Consider the following 18,882-nt stretch of genomic DNA (forward strand, 5'->3'; position numbering starts at 1 on the left):
CCAAGCACACACTAGGGACAATCTCGAATCGCCAATGCACCTAACCTGCACGTCTTTGGACTGTGGGAGGAAACTGAAGTACCCGGAGGAAACCCACGCTGACACGAGGAGAACCCAGAAAGCGAACCCGGGTCTCCTAACTGTGAGGCGGCAGCGATCATCAAATCACTTATCCTTAATTAAAACCATTTCATTAATGGCAGGTCAGAGTAGTAAGGCTGGAGTCAAACCTAAGTGTGTGGCAATCCATTCCAGGGCACATTATCACATATGCCCACCTGTATTCACACAGGACAAATTTAAATTTGACAAACAGGTTGCATGTCAGTAGGATGTAATAGGAGTAGCTAAAGAAAAATACATATAATTGGGGTTGAGAGAGAATGCAAACTCCACAAAGGTGGTGACAAAGCCAAGACTGTAATTCACGTTTAATGGGAGAGGCAGCCTAATGTTGCAGTGAGAGCACAAGATAGGAACATGGCCCTGGTCAGATGCTAGTTCATCTCAGGGCAAACATACAGCAAGTACAATTGCCCGTTGACCTGTGGGAGGAAACTGGAGGGATGGACATGCATAGTCCTCTCCGATGACACTCTAATTGAAGTATACACTCTTGAGGTAACCATGCTATCTGCTGTATATCATCCAGCTGCCTTGCACGCAGATTGTAACTCTTTTAGTTGGTTATTTGGAAAGCATAAACCTGATTGAGTACAAATAAATCCTGGGAATTGTTCTACAGATACATGACACCGACAGCAGAGACTTAGGGCACACAATTCAATTTATATACTCGCAGCCCACAATAGTTACTTGTCTATGAAAGCTGATGGCATCCCATGTTGAGGATGATTTTCTGTGGACCTTCGCAGGCCTGGCAGAAAGAGATAAGCAGAGCTTGTAATTTTAATTTGGTCCTACTGTGTTGGTGGGTGAAATCAAAAACAGCTTAAAAAGTAGTCCTTTAAAACTCACTTCAAACCTACAGTATCATTTATTTCTTTAGATGAAGTTACATCTTGGTTAGCCGCAGTGTATTCAGGCGAACTGAGAGGATGGTGGCCCCAGAAGCATAACGGATCTCTCGCAGGATACCCAGCCATTGCTTTGTGTCTTCTTCAAACCTGGGAATGACATATGACAAATGATTTCATCATGTGTGAGGACAAGACCTGGTGATGATAACAAGAGAAAGGGTGCAATACCCGTAGGTTCATTAAGTATTTAAGGCTAAAAAGAGTATGCTTGTTTACACACGTTTGGAGAACTTGTTCCTTTCCTTGACTAAGGGGTGAGAGATTTGGAGGCAGCAGTGACCTTGTGGTCCTTAAGATTCACTCTGTAGCTCCAGATGTATGTTAGTTAAAAGTTTCTATGTTAATACGTTTTGCATTTTAAGCTGTTTGAATGTCTAGAAGTATAAGAGTCTCACTCTATCCAAACTGAGGAAGACATTGTAATGTAAAATTTAGAAGAACAAAGTGATGCAGTAGTGTAGTACAAAGTTTTAAAAGTTCCAGAATACTTATAGTATAGGGAGACGTGGGAAACTGGCTGTGTAAAAACTGAAAACACTTTGGGCCTTGTTGGTCGTGAACCATTCAAGCAGGTTCTGGGACCTCTGACCCCTTGAATCTTCCACAACATGGGACTGATCTGTGCATATGAGAATGATATGAGAAATGAACACATTCTTATTTTTTTAGTGTGAGCAGCTCAATACCTCAAAATGCCTGGAATGCAACACAATTTTAGATGTTCCTGAATGTGTGTGATATCGGGAGAGTAATGACTAAGCTTATAAGTAAACAGAAAACCCTTCCTCTTTTGGTTTTCAAGGAAATGTCATACTACTTCCAGAATCCTCTCTTTCTCCACAAGTCTCTTTTCAGTTCTGGAAATTCGTGAGTCAATCCTTTAAATCTGCACACGTGAATTCCACTAAGTTTCTGGGATGGTTAACCTATCGATGCCATGGGATCTGTCTTTAATCGGCTAACAAAATTTAACTTGCACGTTTTGTCTACTAAGAATCTTTGCAATGTTATAAACAATCTGTATTTTGAACCATTATGTAAATCCATCCATCCATTTTCTAACCCGCAGAATCCGAATACAGGGTCACGGGGGTCTGCTGGAGCCAATCCCAGCCAACACAGGGCACAAGGCAGGAACCAATCCTGGGCAGGGTGCCAACCCACCGCAGGGCACACACACCAAGCACACACTAGGGCCAATTTAGAATCGTCAAACCACCTAACCTGCATGTCTTTGGATAGTGGGAGGAAACCGGAGCGCCCGGAGGAAACCCACGCAGACACGGGGAGAACATGCAAACTCCACGCAGGGAGGACCCGGGAAGCGAACCCAGGTCTCCTAACTGCGAGGCAGCAGCGCTACCACTGCGCCACCGTGCCGCCCAACCCATTATGTAAAGTTATTTCAAAATAATTCAAGTGCAGTGCTGTGCAAAAATAAATAGTTTATAAATTAACATAATATCTCTCATTTATTGAATGGTAAACATTTATTCAGATGATACTTCTTGCTTATGAAGAAATCCTGGCTGAGGCCACAAATCGGCTCAGATTATCAGACTGTTAACGACAGTCCTGTATGGACTACAGTGACCATCCCTGTGCTAAAACCTTGAAAACATGTCCTTGAAAATGTAACTCTTTATGTATTGACAATTAGAAAAATAAATCCTTCCCATAAGGGCAGAGTCCTAAAACAGTATTAACTGCTACAAGTAAAAGGGATAACTTGAAAAGTATGATCATATATGATCATAAAGTTTTTATTTTAGGATATTTGGTAATGTATGGTGTGATAGTTTTCACATTTGTGTTTTTAGGCATAAAACACTCAGGAATTTACCTCAAAATCAGTTGAAGTGAGGCTACTTTGAAATTTCATTCCAGCTAAGTCTTAAGGTAATTTAAGTCAAGTCAAGTCAAGATGGGGAGCATGTACTGGTACAGTGCGTTGCTGCACCCACTACTTGACGAAACAACAGAGGATCCTGGTTGGCAACCCCCCAGGCAGACACGCGTTCCAGTCCCACCCTCCAGAAATGACCCTCTATCTGCTGCAGGCAGGTGTTACGTGGGTGACCCCTTGGCCTGATCCAGCCACTCAGGTCCCCAACAACGAGGATCTTACGAGCTGGATCACCCTCAGGGATATGCGCCACATGGTCATAGTGCCGTAGTTGACGCTCCCTCACAATGCAGGTAATGTGCCTCATTCAGGACTCCATGAGCATATGTATATATATTGTGGCACACGGCTGGGGGTGTTGCTCAGCCGGGACGCCCAGGAGGACCGGAGGAAGGCTTGCGCCTTCTCCAGACCATGAGGGGGAAACTGCCCTGGTTGCTTTGGGAGCCAGTGGTGCAGAGCTTTGAAGCTCAACCCTTTAGGGGCCCGTGGTCACCGCCAGGGGGCGCCCCAATGCCTGGAGAGTCCTGGACCTCAGCATTTCCGCCACACCAGGAAGTGCTGGGGGGAAAAGGAGCAGGGACACCCGGAGTGCTTCCGGGGATACAACCGGCACTTCCGCCACACTGGGGCGTGTTGGTAGAAGATTGCCGGAGCACACCTGGAGCACATCTGGGGGGGCATAAAAGGGGCTGCCTCCCTTCATTCAGGGCTGGAGTCGAGTGGAAGAGGACGAGGTCTGGATGGATGGATGGATGGATGGATGGGGAGAGAGAGAGAGAGAGAGAGAGAGAGAAGGAGGCGGTCTGAAGGAAAGGCATTGTGGACAGAGGCCTGGACTGTTGTGGTGATTGGTGCTACGGCACTGGGTTTGTGCACTTCCAAATTGTAGAATAAACGTGTGTTGGATTTATAAAATGATGTCCGTCTGTCTGTGTCCGGGCTGCTTCCCACAGAATGTATATATGTATGTATATATGGAGACAGCATTTCTGATACAATGGGCTTCAATGAAGACCCACATTGAACAACAGCATACAATTTCATAATAACCAAGAAGAAAACTGTAAAGTTCTCATGTTACGTAATCCACATGACAATTACCCAGTTACATGCTTATAGCATCTCTAACATACAGTATATGTACTTTGGCTAAAGTATTGTTAGGTAAGCCTAACTTAACCAAAGAAGTTCTTGTTGAGGTGGCTAGCAGACTTTTATGATAGAAATATGGTGAACTGAATATTAACTGTAAAAAGATCTGCAGGACCCATGCTTTTTGATGTTTAAGGTTATATACCACAGAGGGTTTTCATATTCCCAATGAAGAAATAAAAAGAGAAAGTATAGTAATATGCAGTGTGTTGTAGTTTGGCATGGGTCATACCTACCCTTTAATTTTTTGTTTTGTGTCTTTTGCATTTTATTATTGCATTTTTCTCTTAGTCGTTGTTACTTAATTGTTTTGTGAATTACCCTTTGTTAATCTCTTCTGCTACTTTAAATATTTTCCTCCACATTTTTCCTTAATTATGTAATTTATTTTTTAATTGTTGTTAGTGGTGACAAAGTGAGACTTCTCATTAGATAACAGGCTCCAGATGCTGTGATTAGGCCTTTGCATTCTAAATAAAGCGGGTAGGCCTCAGGCTTTTGCAAAATTGTTGAATCCGTTTCTTTGTGCACTGTTTCCTCTTTTTTCTGTTAGAAAGTTTAAGTTTTTTTGTTGCATAGAATCTAGGGATGGCAAAATGGAACATCTGAGAGATTCAATGAACTAAAACAATTGCTTCTCAGAAAGATTTGATCTTTGGGAATGTTCAAACCATAACATCCCAGCGACATCTAGTGGTAGAAAGCCAACACATTCTCTTGATCTGTTGTCCAATGATGTTTTATTACCTTTAGATACTTGTATTTGTCTACATCTGTATCTGTATGTATATATATCTACATTTATTGTAGATAAAAGAGTGGAACATATCAAAATGCATTTTATTTCTGAGCTTTTGACGATTGTCAGGCATATTTATCTGAGGATGAATTATTAGACATAAGGGGAGAAGAGCATTTCATGTTGTAGGAGGTGTGAGTCAGTTATTGATGGCATAGTGGATTTGCCTCTGACCTGTGCATAAGCAGAATTCAGTGCAATGCATGTGTTAATCAATTTCTCATCGGTGAGCCATGCCTCACCAAATTCCCTTTGTCCAAACTCGAGATGCTTTCCAATGTGGCATCCGGCCGGGGCTGGAGCCCGGCCGGGACGACCAGGAGGATCAGAGGAGGGCTTGTACCTCCTCCAGACCGCAAGGGGGCGACCGCCCTGGTTATGTTGTGGGCCACGGGTAAAGGGCTTGGAAGCCCAGCCCTGTAGGGACCCGTGGCCAAAGCCAGGCGGCGCCCTGGTGCCTGTACAACCCTGGAGCCCAGCACTTCCGCCACACCAGGATGTGCTGGGGTGAAGAAGACAGGGGACACCTGGAGGGCTTCCGGGTGCGCAGCCGGCACTTCCGCCACACTGGGGCGTGTCTGCGGAGGAGTGCCGGGAAGCAGCTGGAGCCCATCCGGGTTACTATTTAAGGGGCCGCCTTCCTTCAGTCGAGAGCGGAAGTCGTGTGGAAGTGAGACGGAGCTGGAGAGAGGACTGGAGGCGGCCAGGAGAAAGGTAATTGGACTGTGGACCCTGGACTTTGGGGGAACGGTGCTGGAGGCACTGGGAAGTGCACTGACTGTAAATATTGTACATGATAAAGGGTGTGTTGGGTGAACTAATGATGTCCGTCTGTCTGTGTCCGGGCCAGCGTTCACACCAATTAAAGTTTTGTCCGAGTGAGCCAATGTGGCTGAACACTATTTATTTTGGATCTTTTCTCTTCACAACATTTTGATAGCCATGGATATGTGTACCCAGTTTCTTAGATGTTTATCCTATGCATACGAGAGCAACCAATCGGCATCTTACAAGGTGATCCCCTTTAAGGTCTCTCTAAACATTTTTTCCAGACATTAAAACACTTAACGAATAACTCAGATCATTCCGTACACAATTCCGAGATGGCATTAAAACTTTTTCATTCCCAGTCCATCAGAGATGACAAGATAATGGTCTCTTTTGACGTGGTGTTCCAATTTACATCAATACCTGTCTTACTGGCCACAGAGACATTACTAACAAACCTAAAGGATACCATCACCTTGGGTACACAAAAAACATTATCTGTTAAAAACATAATGATATTATTGAGTCACTGCCTTAAAACCTTTTTTCACTTTAATGGGAAATATTATCAACAGAAAAAAAGCGCGCCTATGGGTTCTCCACTATCTGAACTGTTGGCAGGACTAGTCGTGTAATGTCACCATCTATTTCAAAACAGTGTGAGTCCCCATTCAGCAGACTTTTGATGTGGCCTTTGGAGCAGTGTTTCAACATCAAAGACAGAATCTTTGGCTTTCTGGATTTGTACTTAATAATCTTTTGGGAATTTGTAGTTTAGGGATGTTTTTGAATACTGTATTTTTTGGATTTTGTTTTTGAATTTAAATTTTGATGCGGTACCGGTTATGGTCTAATATTGGATTAGATGAAGTTATTAAAAGATTTTGTTTTTGCCATTGACTTTTAAATAATAATACAGTAAATAGGTTTGCACATGGGTTTAACATAAAATTTGTTGAAAGCTTGGGAGATGCCAAGGGAATGTTCCAGACCAGGCAAAAGAAAAAAATGGCTGTAGGCCTATGGACTGATCATTTAGACAATGGAAATCAGATTGATTATTGTTGCAGTTTAACCTGTCAGATGCAATCATTTTTGAGGCTTTAGTTTTAATTGAAATTTGGTGGCACTTACTTCCAAATATCGTTCATTTCAGTTGGTACAATCTCGTCTGATTCATTGGGAACCATTGCAAAGCCTCCAATGGCATAAAGAGAACCTCCAAGACTGACTAGATTCATGGAGCTGCGTTCTTGTGGGAATTCTGGAAATTCCTCCCATCTGAAGGACGAAGACAAGATAAGAAAATGTTACCAAACTGTACCATTACTCTCAAACTGCAGTGCATTACCTTTAAAAACCATCTGTTTAAACTTATTAAACCACAACTTAGGCATATAATGACATGAAGGTTTGAGGCTAAATTGATGCTAAATTAATTTTAACATTTTCAGAGCAAGTTGACATTATCAACATAAAATGCTAACAGTTTAATCACACACTTTTTACTGTAAGTGAAGCAGATCAGTCTACATTATATGGTTAGGAAAGTGATTTGATATGATTGTTCACATCCTCAGGTTTAAAGAATAATGCTCTTTTTTTCATTTTGCATCTTACCTGGATAGGAATTAGTTTTTTAATCTTTTATATTTTTTCTTTATTAGTGGGAATGATGACACCATAGGTTCACTGTCTGTCGCAGCCATTGCTGAAGAAGTAGTTGACATTACAGTGACATTTTATGGAAAAAAGGAGTTTCACATCTTAGTGACACCTGCCTCTTTTGAGTCAAAGTTACTGTCTAACATCCACATATTAATCTCAGATAGCAACATCCTCTGTGCACAGATGTAAATAATTATGACACAAGCTGGTTGAGGTTCATGGTTTAATTTGTAATTTGTAGCTGATAATTTCTCCTTATCTTTTTCAGATAATACTGTATTTTCTTGTTGTGCCTTAGTATCTAGTAAATTATTTATCTTCTATTTCTTGCAGTTTTCACTACTAAAATTAACAATTACAAATGTCTCCTGCAGATAAATTGAATGACTTATGGAGGTATGTGTTTCTTATTGAAGCTGAGTAGGAATCTCACCCCTCCAACTTTTCTTGACCTCCCAGTTTTTAGTAGCCATTAACTGTTGTGCTTCTTTATGTGCAGATATCTTAAAGCCTCTCTGTTGTAAAAATAAAAAGTATACCATGTGGCTGAAATTGGTTCCAACTCAAGTGATGAAAAGATCCATGTGCTAGTGTTTACTTGTTGGATATGGAGAATCTGGGGATAATTTTAGAACACATTTCTTAAACATAAAATATTTTACAGAAGTGCCCAATAGAGATTTAAAATCTTTGCTGAAGAGACCTCTCCCTGCATTCTGGTATAGTTAAGGCACAGTACTTACCTTGAACAATGATGAATAAGCTAACAATATCATTAAAACTGTGTTGAATACATAAGGAATTTAATTATTAGCAAATTCAGTAGAACTAATGCCATACCTTCTACATATAGTAGCATTTGGCAATTGATCCCTGCTTACAGCTGACCTATGCCATGTCCTGCCGCTAGGTGTACTTCTCTCAGTGTGCATGACTGCAGATGTTTCACCATTTTGCCATTAAGTGTGGCTGTGGAATGGTTGATACAGTAAACTAATTTGCCAGTTCTCCATACGAGATTCTGAAATTTCAAAAATGATATCTAAACAAAGTTTCAACTGTCCCAATGAATTTCTGTGAATGAATAAGTTTGCCAAATTTCAATAAATTGAATAGACTGGGAGCTGAGTTGTTTCATGTGGACAGATGGACGGACAGACATGGCTATAATGGTAGGTGCTTTTCACATTATACAGTATGTGAACATTCCTAAAAGCAAATGTAAGTTTTTTAAACTAATCAGCATTGTTCAAATTTAATAACAAAACAATACTGTAAACATTTGCAACAATACTTATAATTCTGAGACTATCCTCATACAACCTAAATATATATGGTAAGTCTCACTGCATTTTGGTATGGGTTACCATGAATGTTCAGTGCTACATATGTAGTGGCATCTATCCCTCCAAAACCCATCCCAGTGAAGGCAGGTTTTCTTACTTTTTCTTGGCAGGATCGTAAACTTCAACAGTGCTGGTAAGCCCAGAGTCTGTCACACCGGCTGCTACAAAAATCTTCCCATTGTGGACGGCAGCTCCAAAGAGAGACCTGGCAGTTTTCAGAGGAGCCAAATCTGTCCATTCGAATCTCTTTGGGTTGTAGGCACATACTCTCTTCATACATTTCCTGAATCAAAAATGATTATTTATTGATATATTAAGTAATACAAAGAAATGTACTGTACATAAATCACTCACCCATGGCTAATCCCATTAGGATGTAGTATTGTGTTTTATTCCCTATAGATGGAAGACATACTGCTTTGCTGCAGATATCTTGTAAAGCTATACTAAGCCTGGAAATAAAATGATACCGGGCCTTTGGTTATTATCATACTGCCATTAGCCTTTCTCAGCTTCTTCTACCAAGACTAGGTAGTCAACCAAAAGAATGGTCATTCTGTTCAAAAGGTTCTTGTATGCTTACTTGGTTAGGCCCTAGCTTCAGTATGACCCTGCTCAGGATAAAATGGGTTTAGACATTAAACACTTCAAAACAGCTCCGGTGTCATTCTGAGCATGGACATACTGTGCATGTACAATAAGAAAAGAAATGCGATTGTTGTCTTGTCATTTTTCTTAAGTCTTCAATAATACACTAATAAAAGAAAAGGCAGTATCACTGGTGCAAGGGATTTGAAGACTTACCTTCATTTTTTTTTTCGTTCAATAAATGCATGAAATAAGTGTCATCATTATTGCCTGTGAAATGCAATATACTGCATAAAATACTGGAGCAGACTGTTCAGTTGTAACTCAGCTAATAACCTCAGTTTTTTTTTGTTGTTCTTTATTTCGCCTTATACAATTTCTTGTATTAGGAATTTGTTAGTTTTCGCATACCCCTTGGGGTCAGCCATTGTATAGCGCCCCTGGAGCAATTGCAGGTTAAGGGTCTTGCTGAAAGGGCCCAGCAGAGTAGGATCTCCTTTGGCAGTGATGGGGATTCAAACCGGCAACCTTCAGGATACCAGCGTAGACCCTTGGCCTCAGAGCAACCACTCCACCCTAAATTACCACTATTTATTTATTTACATTGCAACACAAACACAGGGCATTAAATATTTCCTTACTTTCCTTCTCCTTTGCCTCCAATGACGTAGACCAGTCCATTGAGAGACACCGACATGTGTCCGTAGGTTGTATATGACAGTGGGTCAGATTCACCCCATTTAAAAGACCTGTTGAAACAGAACATTTTACATAATTAAATAGAGCTATAAACCTACAGCTACAGATGTACAATTATTTAAACAGTTATAATCATACTGCAATATAGTTATGGACATCCAGTTGTAGATGCAATATAATTGAATGCAGTTTTAGACGCAGATATAATGCAGTAGCTATAGGTGTATACTGTAGTTGTAAATGTGTGGTAATCTAATATGGTTATATCTGTAATGCACTCACAGACAGAGCTATAAACATATAATAATAATACCGAATGAGATTTTTTTTTCAAGTTTTTCTCAATGAAGAATGTTTGGTTATTTAAAAATGCTTTAAGCTGAAGACAAATCTAATCTCAGATTGACTGTATGAAGTATGAAATGAACTTGTATTGATTTTAGTGTGTTTAACTGATTAATGATGTTGACACAGCTAAGCTAATGATGTTTTGCTGCTGATTTTCACTTGTACTCTGCATTTACTGTAAAACGTCTCTTTTTAGTGCAGGCCAACATCATTGGATTGCAATTGCACTGATCCCGCTTCTCCACGTTATAAATATATCTAAATATTTCACTAAGTTCATCATGGCATGCACCAAGATTAGCACGGATGAAGTCCACGTGTGATTGTGACAATTAATCTTTTGGGATAGTTTTGTATGCTTGAAGCATGCTGTCAACCAGCTGGATGTAGTTTGTTGCTCTGTAGTTGTTAAGAAAAATCTCAGCAACAACCTTGAATGCCTTCCATGTGATTTCCTCTGGCTTCACTAGCAGATATTTGAACCTCTTGTCAATGCTGATTTGTGGACCAACAAAAATGCCTTCCTTTAACTTGGCATAAGATATTCGTGGAAACATCTGTCTGAAATATTGAAATCCTTCACCTTCCTTGTTCATTGCTTTCAGAGAACTTTTCATCAGTTTAAGATTTAAAGTATATAAAGGCAAAATATATTTGTTAGGTCGACAAGTGGTTTATTGTGCCACACTTTTCTGCCCTGGAATCAAAGGCTTGTTTTTGCGGCCTGTTCTTTTTAACCAAAGGAGACTCTTTAGCATGGCTGTTCCATTCCCAAATGACACAATAGTACAGCATTTGGTATATCTGAGTGGCTTTCCTAGGAGCAGTGCCACTACTCTTAGATCATCACAGGTATTTCACTTGTAGAATTAGATGAAAGCTAAACAGGCGAGCCTGACGGTCTGAATTGTATTCTCTAGCTTGTCAAGTTTCTTATGTTCTTATGATGTACTGTGTATATATATATATAACTGCTCAAAAAAATTAAAGGAACACTTTGAAAACACATCAGATCTCAATGGGAAAAAGAAATCCTCCTGGATATCTATACTGATATAGACTAGGTAATGTGTTAGGAACGAAAGGATGCCACATCGTTTGATGGAAATGAAAATGATCAACCTACAGAGCCCTGAATTCAAAGACGCCCCAAAAATCAGAGTGAAAAAATTATGTGGCAGGCTAGTCCATTTTGCCAAAATTTAATTGCAGCAACTCAAAATTGTACGCAGCACTTTGTATGGCCCCTGTGTTCTTGTATACATGCCTGACAACATCGGTGCATGCTTCTAATGAGATGACAGATGGTGTTGTGGGGGATCTCCTCCCAGATCTGGACCAGGGCATCACTGAGCTCCTGGACAGTCTGAGGTGCAACCTGGTGGCATTGGATGGACCAAAACATAATGTCCCAGAGGTGTTCTATTGGATTTAGGTCAGGAAAGTGTGGTGGCCAGTCAATGGTATCAATTCCTTCATCCTCCAGGAACTGCCTGCATACTCTCACCACATGAGGCCAGGAATTGTCATGCACCAGGAGCCACTGTACCAGCATAGGGTCTGACAATGGGTCCAAGGATTTCATCCTGATACCTAATGGCAGCCAAGGTGCCTTTGTCAAGCCTGTAGCGGTCTGTGTGACCCTCCATGGATATGCCTCCCCAGACAATCATTAACCCACCACCAAACTGCTCATGCTGAATGATGTTACAGGCAGCATAATGTTCTCCATGGCTTCTCCAGACCCTTTCACTTCTGTCACGTGCTCAGGGTGAACCTGCTCTCATCTGTAAAAAGCACAGGGCACCAGTGGTGCATCTGCCAATTCTCGTATTCTATGGCTAATGCCAATCGAACTGCATGCTGCTGGGCAGTGAGCCCAGGGCCCATTAGAGGACATGGGGCCCTTGGGTCACCCTCATGAAGTCTTTCTGGTTGTTTGGTCAGAGACATTCACACCAGTGGCCTGCTGGAGGTCATTTTGTAAGGCTCTGGCAGTGCTCATCCTGTTCCTCCTTGCCCAAAGAAGCAGATACTGGTCCTGCTGATGGGTTATGGACCTTCTATGGCCCTCTCCAGCTCTCCTAGAGTAACTGCTTGTCTCCTAGAATCTCCTCCATGCCCTTGAGACTGTGCAGGGAGACACAGCAAACCTTCTGGCAATGAGACGTATTGATGTGCCATCCTGGAGAAGTTGGACTACCTGTGCAACCTCTGTAGGGTCCAGGTATCGCCTCATGCTACCAGTAGTGACACTGACTGTAGCCAAATGCAAAACTAGTGAAGAAACAGTCAGAAAAGATGAGGAGGGAAAATGTCAGTGGCCTCCACCTGTTAAACCATTCCTGTTTTGGGGTCATCTCATTGTTGCCCCTCTAGTGCATCTGTTGTTAATTTCATTAACACCACAGCAGCTGAAACTGATTAACAGCCCCTCTGCTACTTAACTGACCAGATTAATATCCCATAAGTTTCATTGACTTTATGCTATACTCTGATTAAAAAGTGTTCCTTTAATTCTTTTGAGCAGTATATATATATATATATATATATATAATATATATATATATATATACACACTCATAAAATGAGAGGAAATCGCAAAAATAGGTGATTGCAATAAAACACTATGGGATAAGACAATTTAATGGTGATTTTTGTGATCACCAGGCCAAGATCAATAATTATTCAGAAAGCAAAACTTTTGATGTCCATTGTAATCTAATATTTAGGACCAATTAAGTATAAAGATTTTATATAATGTTACTTATATTTAGTAAATGGACAGCATGCATTTTGTTATAGTGTCCAGAACACTCAGGAACGGGTTTTCAGATATCTCATGACAGTTTATGTAGTCTTAATTGACAACGGTCAAACAACACCAACTGAAACCCAAGGAAAACGATATTTAGTTAAAAACGTACTTATAAACACTCGTAGAAACACTTCAATTTGCTTTGAAAAAGCATTCATGTTTCAGGGTAGCTTCTTTTACTATGTATTTGCACAAAGCTCATATTTTGTGACAACGTATTAATTTCCTTATCTGAACACATATTTAAATCCTTTTCGTCCAGAGTGAAAAAAAGACTCTGAACCAGTCTAAGCAATAGGATAATTTATGATCTAACAAATGGTCACTGACCTTTACTGGACTTGACATACACTGCTCGTACTGCATCACTTGACCCACACAAGAGCTACTTGCTAAGCCACTTGAGCTAACTGAAAGCCTCTGTTAGTCCATTTGATCATATGAAATTTAGACATCATTAGGTGACATCACCTGCACATGTTTGGATCAGATTAATTTGGACCCTGTTATGCTTTTAAAATGTGTGTCTAAGAAGGAGACTTTAGCTTTTTATTGTCACAGGCCACCCTGTGTCTCCCTTACGTTCTATCATAGCACATCACGCTATCCAGAGTCTTCTCTCCTTCCTTCAGTTCCTTTCCTCCAATGATGAAGATGAGATTCTCTGCCTCGCCCATACTGAAGAGACAACGAGCAGATGGCACAGGAGGCATTCCAAGCCAATCTGAGCCTATTGGATCATACTGCAAGAAAGAAAAAAAAAATGAATTATCTCTGTTAGTTAAAGAGGGACTTGTACTTTCCATTTGAGAATGAAAAAAATATCCTGGGAACTCCATTGGATTAACTCAGTTATGATAACTATTGTTATTTTAGAAAGAAATGGAAGACAGGGAAAAGTGAACTCCGGTTCATGGTACATGCTAATCATTATACAGTTGACTGAAAAGAATTACACCTAATTCAGCCAAAAAGGAACTATAGTCCAAATTGTTCTAGCGTATGGAATTTTGTATGCTAAAAATTAATTAAATTTACTGCTATAATTGGTTGCTGCAATGGTCTTCACCCGTCAAAACAGATATACAAGATGTTGAGAGAAGAGCAACCATCTGCATTCCTGGCCTGAAGGGTTCATCCAACTGTTATAGGCTAAGGGGAACCAAAACCATCACTACTAAGGAGAAGAGTATATTTGGAGACATTATCCATATCTAGAAAAGGAGTTCAGCAAAGCTTTCTGTTTCAAATCAGAACCCTAAAACCATTAAGACAGAAGTATATTAAGAGCATAAATCAAAATCACTTTTCCACACAGGCTAGGGAGCTGAACTGGTGTTCCTGCCTATTATCTGGATAAGAATTTGGATGAAATGTTCATAAACTTAATCAGAGAAGGTAGATGGTCAATCCCAGTGGCATCATGCATAACAACAGTGAACCTGAGTCGATCACAGGACAAACTTGTAAACTCCAGTACAGTACAGTCAATGAAATTGGAATTTGAATGCAGTCTCTCTGAGCTATGACCCATCCATTGTGTTTTCTCTTTCATATAAATGTCTATATTATATATGTATACAGTTCACACTTACTTGTATGTGTGTGTGTGCGTATGCTGTATATGATGTCATGTAGACAGAGTACTGCGTCGCTGCCTTGTAGGTCTGTTGTCCTGGGTTCAAGTCCAGCACTAGGTCAATGACTGTGTAGAGTTTATACATTCTCTCCTTGTCTGTATTGGATTTTAATCTGGTAGTCCAGTTTTATTCTCGCATCCCCAGTAATGTGCCAGTTAGGTTAACAGGACAGGTGATTCCAAATTGGCACTGTGTGAATGTGGCAGAGTCATGTTATTCTGTCCTAATGAAGCAGGTAATTGGAGCAGGCATTCAAAAAACTTGGTTTTACTCGAGGTACTCTAACTCTAGTGAAATGGCAGGTTTCGGCCTGCATTAGCCCAGAAATTGGGCTAAGACTTATTTATTTCAAAAGGTTCTATGAAAAAAAACAGACTTTGTGCAAAAGGCAAACCCTAAGGTGAACAAATCCATGAATTACAATCCAGAGATGATGCCTTTTACAAAGCAGAGGTGGAAAAGCCAGGAAAACATAGCAAGAACAAACAGGAATCACAAAACAAAACCAATGTCAAAGCTTCATCTTAAATACTAGCTGCCTCTTTTGCCTCAACATACAGGAAGTAGAGTAGACAAAGCAAACTACAACATAGAAACTTAACACAAAATGGAAAAATAATTAATAAACAACACCATATTAAATAAAAAATACATACAAAACAAAACAAAAAGTGGAATTAACATAATATGAAAAGCAATAGTTAAATATAAATGCCAAGAATAGCTAAACAGGAAACATCTACTTGAGCCAGGAATGACACCCTGGCTAAAACACAATAGACTGTAAGTGTGTGTGTATTTCACATACTATCAGTGAAAAGTTTGTACACACCCAGAAATGATGTTTTTGATGGAAATTGATACCTTTTTATCAAGATATTATTACATTGATTTAAAAATACACCCAAGTCAATAGTAATGTTTCTAATTGCTGTTACTGCTAGAAATGACTGATTTTAAATGTATCATTCACATATGACTGCAAAGCTGTGTGTTCACCAGCCATTCCTTTAGTGTCCTAATGGTCAACTCCCTTAGCTTATTTTTAATTAGTCCTGTTTAAGTGCTAATTGGTTAATTAGAGAAACCTTGTTAATTGCATTAGTAGGCCCGGAACCTGTTATTTTGATCAATAAAGCATGTAAATTGTCTCTCCTTGGATTGCAAGGCACTGGAAAACCTAAATTCTAGTTGTGCGTTCAAAAATGGGCAGAATGACACAACTTTCTCAAGAAACATGTCAGAAAAAAAGGTATTTCATGTGACAGATTGCTAAGAAAGTGAAGGTGTCTTGAGAAAAGAGGGCTAACTGGATGTGAAAATAGAAAAAGAAGGGGGAAGCCCATTGGTACAACCGCATAAGAGGATTAGGGTATGAAAGTGTGCAGTGTGAGAAACAAATGATTTACAGGTCCTCAGTTGACTTCTTCCTTAAACACATGCCAAACACTTGTGTTGTCTGTAACAGTGAAAAGACAACTCCAGGATGGAGACCATAATACTCTTTCCAGTCATCTTCCATCCAATATCCGTATACTCTTGTCCATTTTAATCTTTTCCTTTTATTTGTCAGTTTCAGATATGGCCTTTTCTTGAAACTCTTGCCAGCATCTCAGAGTCATGTTATCATTGCTGCAGATGACACTGATATTTGGGGTGTGTTTAAGTAAGAAGCCAACTGAGGACCTGTAAGGTGTTTGTTTCTCAAACTACACCCTGATGTGCTTACCCTATTATGCAGTCATTCATATTTTTCTATCCTTGTTAGGTCCACTTTGCTCTCTTCACTAAAGACAGTAATGGACACATTTTTAAGAAATTACAATTTAATTTTCCAATCAGTCACATGGAATAACCATAATTCTACAAAAAAAAAACAACACACACAACAAGAACAATAAATGGACATGCTTGCTGTATCATTGTGGCCCTTTTCAACCCTGAACTAAACTTTAGGTTTGTCAACGCCTTACAGTCCACATGAACAGAATAACAGATTTCATCAATGCTAATGTAATTGCAAAGGTTTCTCTAATAACCAATCGGCAATAACCCCAAAGCGTATTCTAAATTGAGACCCTATTCTGGGTTTGTCCCCCACTTATGACCATTGCTGCTGGTGTCAGCTCAGGGTTTCTCCTAAGGTGAAAACCAGCAAATCTGAAAATGATGGAAACACATTATTACTTCTACCAATAATAAAACCAAAATGAATTAAACAAAAAAATACAAACAACTGATGTGTTGTGTGAATTTTGTGGTATAACTTATAGTTGCTCCCTTGTGTTACAGTTTTTCATTATCTGAACTAAAATGTGCCAACCCAGTCTGTAATTTAAAATCACGTGTAAATCAATGTGAGGTGTTCACTTATATTATGAACGGCTAAACCAGAAAAAAATACAGCAGAAATTAATGATTATCTACAAATTAAAGGTTAACAGTTTTTCTTAGAATATAGTTTTGAATTTGTATATTAATCGACTTAGCAAATATCCTACATTTTTTTTTCACCTGGCAAAACGATAAAAGACATAATATCATACCTGTAAAAAGAAAGAGCTGAAAGGATCATCCTTATTATCTTCATTGTAGTAGAGCCCTCCTGAGACAAAGATCTGATTTTCTTTGGTCACCAGACTGCAGTGATTTTTAGGAATTTGTGTTGATAAAGAAGCAATGTAACACTCATTTCCTATGGGGTCGTAAGCCACTGATCCCATGTCATTAGTCATGAAGATCAAGTCCTTGAGGAACATGCCAAATCTCAGGTTATCATTTAATATTCCTGGAAGAAAGTTTTCTTCTTCATCATCTTTTGTACCATCTCCACCCTTCTTGTCAATACTTTTCTTACTAGTAGCCTTCTTTCTTTCGGGAAGTTTTCCTGCAATGGCATTTTTGACCATTTGAAGCTTCTCAATAATTTCAGGGTTGGATTTTATTAATTCGTGCTTCTCGACCTTTGTAGCCAAGTATTCACTATTGATCAGACGAAAGCGGACACAGTCAAGTAGATCTGGCAGCTCCTTGAGTCGGCTGGCTTTGTCCACAGCTACCCAATCCATAACCACCTCAAAGACGGCTTCTTCTTTTTCAGTGTTTATGGAGTCAGCTGTGATTATCGCTGCCAGCTCATTGGGTGCCAAATGGAGAAAGTCTTCATCTTTTGAAATCATCTGGAAGCGTTCGCAGATAAAGTCTCTAGCAGATATGGCAAGACGTGGGCAATCTAACATCAAGCCAAGCCTGAAGACTGCCAGGCAGTTACTTAAACCCAGTCGCTTCTGAAGAAAAGACACACAGACGGTAAAGATGGAAGGCACCTGGAACATATTAGCAGCTGCAAAAATATCCTGGACATTTTTTTCAGTGATCTCTATTTCAGAGGTGTAGATGTACTTGATGAGCAGTCCCATAATTTCTGGTTCCACGTCTTCCATAACTATTTCCTTCTTTTTGCTCTCCTCCATATCAGACAAAAACATGGCCCGAAAGTAAGGGCTGCAGGCTGCCAGGACAAGTCTGTGACATCGAAACTCTTTTCCTTTGACTTTCAACACACAGTCCACAAACTTGTCTGTTTCCAGCAAGTCATTGAGGCCATCTTGAAGTAATGTCTGCTGGTACATTCTCTGTTCTTCATCCTGATCTGTAGGTAGGGCCATGGTGGCTTGTTTCTTTAATGATATGCTTCCTCACTCTCTAGGCTTTGGGAATGTGAAGCTCCTTCCCAGGATGAGCTGAAAGAGAAATGTGAGCAGCCGTCTGAGCCGCAGTGCCCAGGCACACTTAGGAAGTCAGTTCTGTAACTATTTCAGCTGCTTACTGACTTCTATTTATAGCAGAGAACACAAAGCTGGGAAACCATATTGGAGCAGATGTAGGGTGAGGCCATTTTCAGCCATGACATCAATCATACAGAGTTAACAGGTGATCCTCCTTCACAAGTATAGTGTAATAAAAACTCACAAGAGTCAAAGGTTGGACCAGGAATCAAATAGAAATGACGATTTCCCTTGACCAAATGATTCAGAAAGACATTATTGGCTCTCTAAGTCCATAAGAAATTAATATGTTATGAGTGGTGACCTAAAAAATGTTAGA

At 40.0% G+C, this 18,882-nt stretch overlaps 1 protein-coding gene across 1 annotated transcript; it reads right to left on the reverse strand.

Moving 5' to 3' along the window:
• Window positions 1-974: 974 nt before the first annotated feature.
• On the reverse strand, window positions 975-18,569 carry klhl40b (kelch-like family member 40b). Its single transcript, XM_039753698.1, has 6 exons — window positions 17,322-18,569; window positions 13,718-13,878; window positions 9,912-10,019; window positions 8,780-8,965; window positions 6,803-6,949; window positions 975-1,127 (listed from the first exon to the last, which is right to left on the reverse strand). Exons 1-6 carry the CDS (start codon window positions 18,441-18,443, stop codon window positions 1,016-1,018), a joined length of 1,836 nt encoding a protein of 611 aa, XP_039609632.1. The 5' UTR covers window positions 18,444-18,569; the 3' UTR covers window positions 975-1,015.
• Window positions 18,570-18,882: the final 313 nt, after the last annotated feature.

Source organism: Polypterus senegalus, chromosome 5 (genome assembly GCF_016835505.1).
Source record: "Polypterus senegalus isolate Bchr_013 chromosome 5, ASM1683550v1, whole genome shotgun sequence".
Classification (NCBI taxonomy): Eukaryota; Metazoa; Chordata; class Cladistia; order Polypteriformes; family Polypteridae; genus Polypterus; species Polypterus senegalus.

Coding starts and splice junctions, on each gene's coding strand:
- klhl40b (XM_039753698.1), bottom strand. CDS start 18,443: ATGGCCCTACCTACAGATCAGGATGAAGAACAGAGAATGTACCAGCAG. Junction 10,020..13,717: donor GTGATGTGCTATGATAGAAC/GTAAGGGAGACA, acceptor CTGTTTCAACAG/GTCTTTTAAATGGGGTGAAT. Junction 1,128..6,802: donor GAAATGAACGATATTTGGAA/GTAAGTGCCACC, acceptor TGTCATTCCCAG/GTTTGAAGAAGACACAAAGC.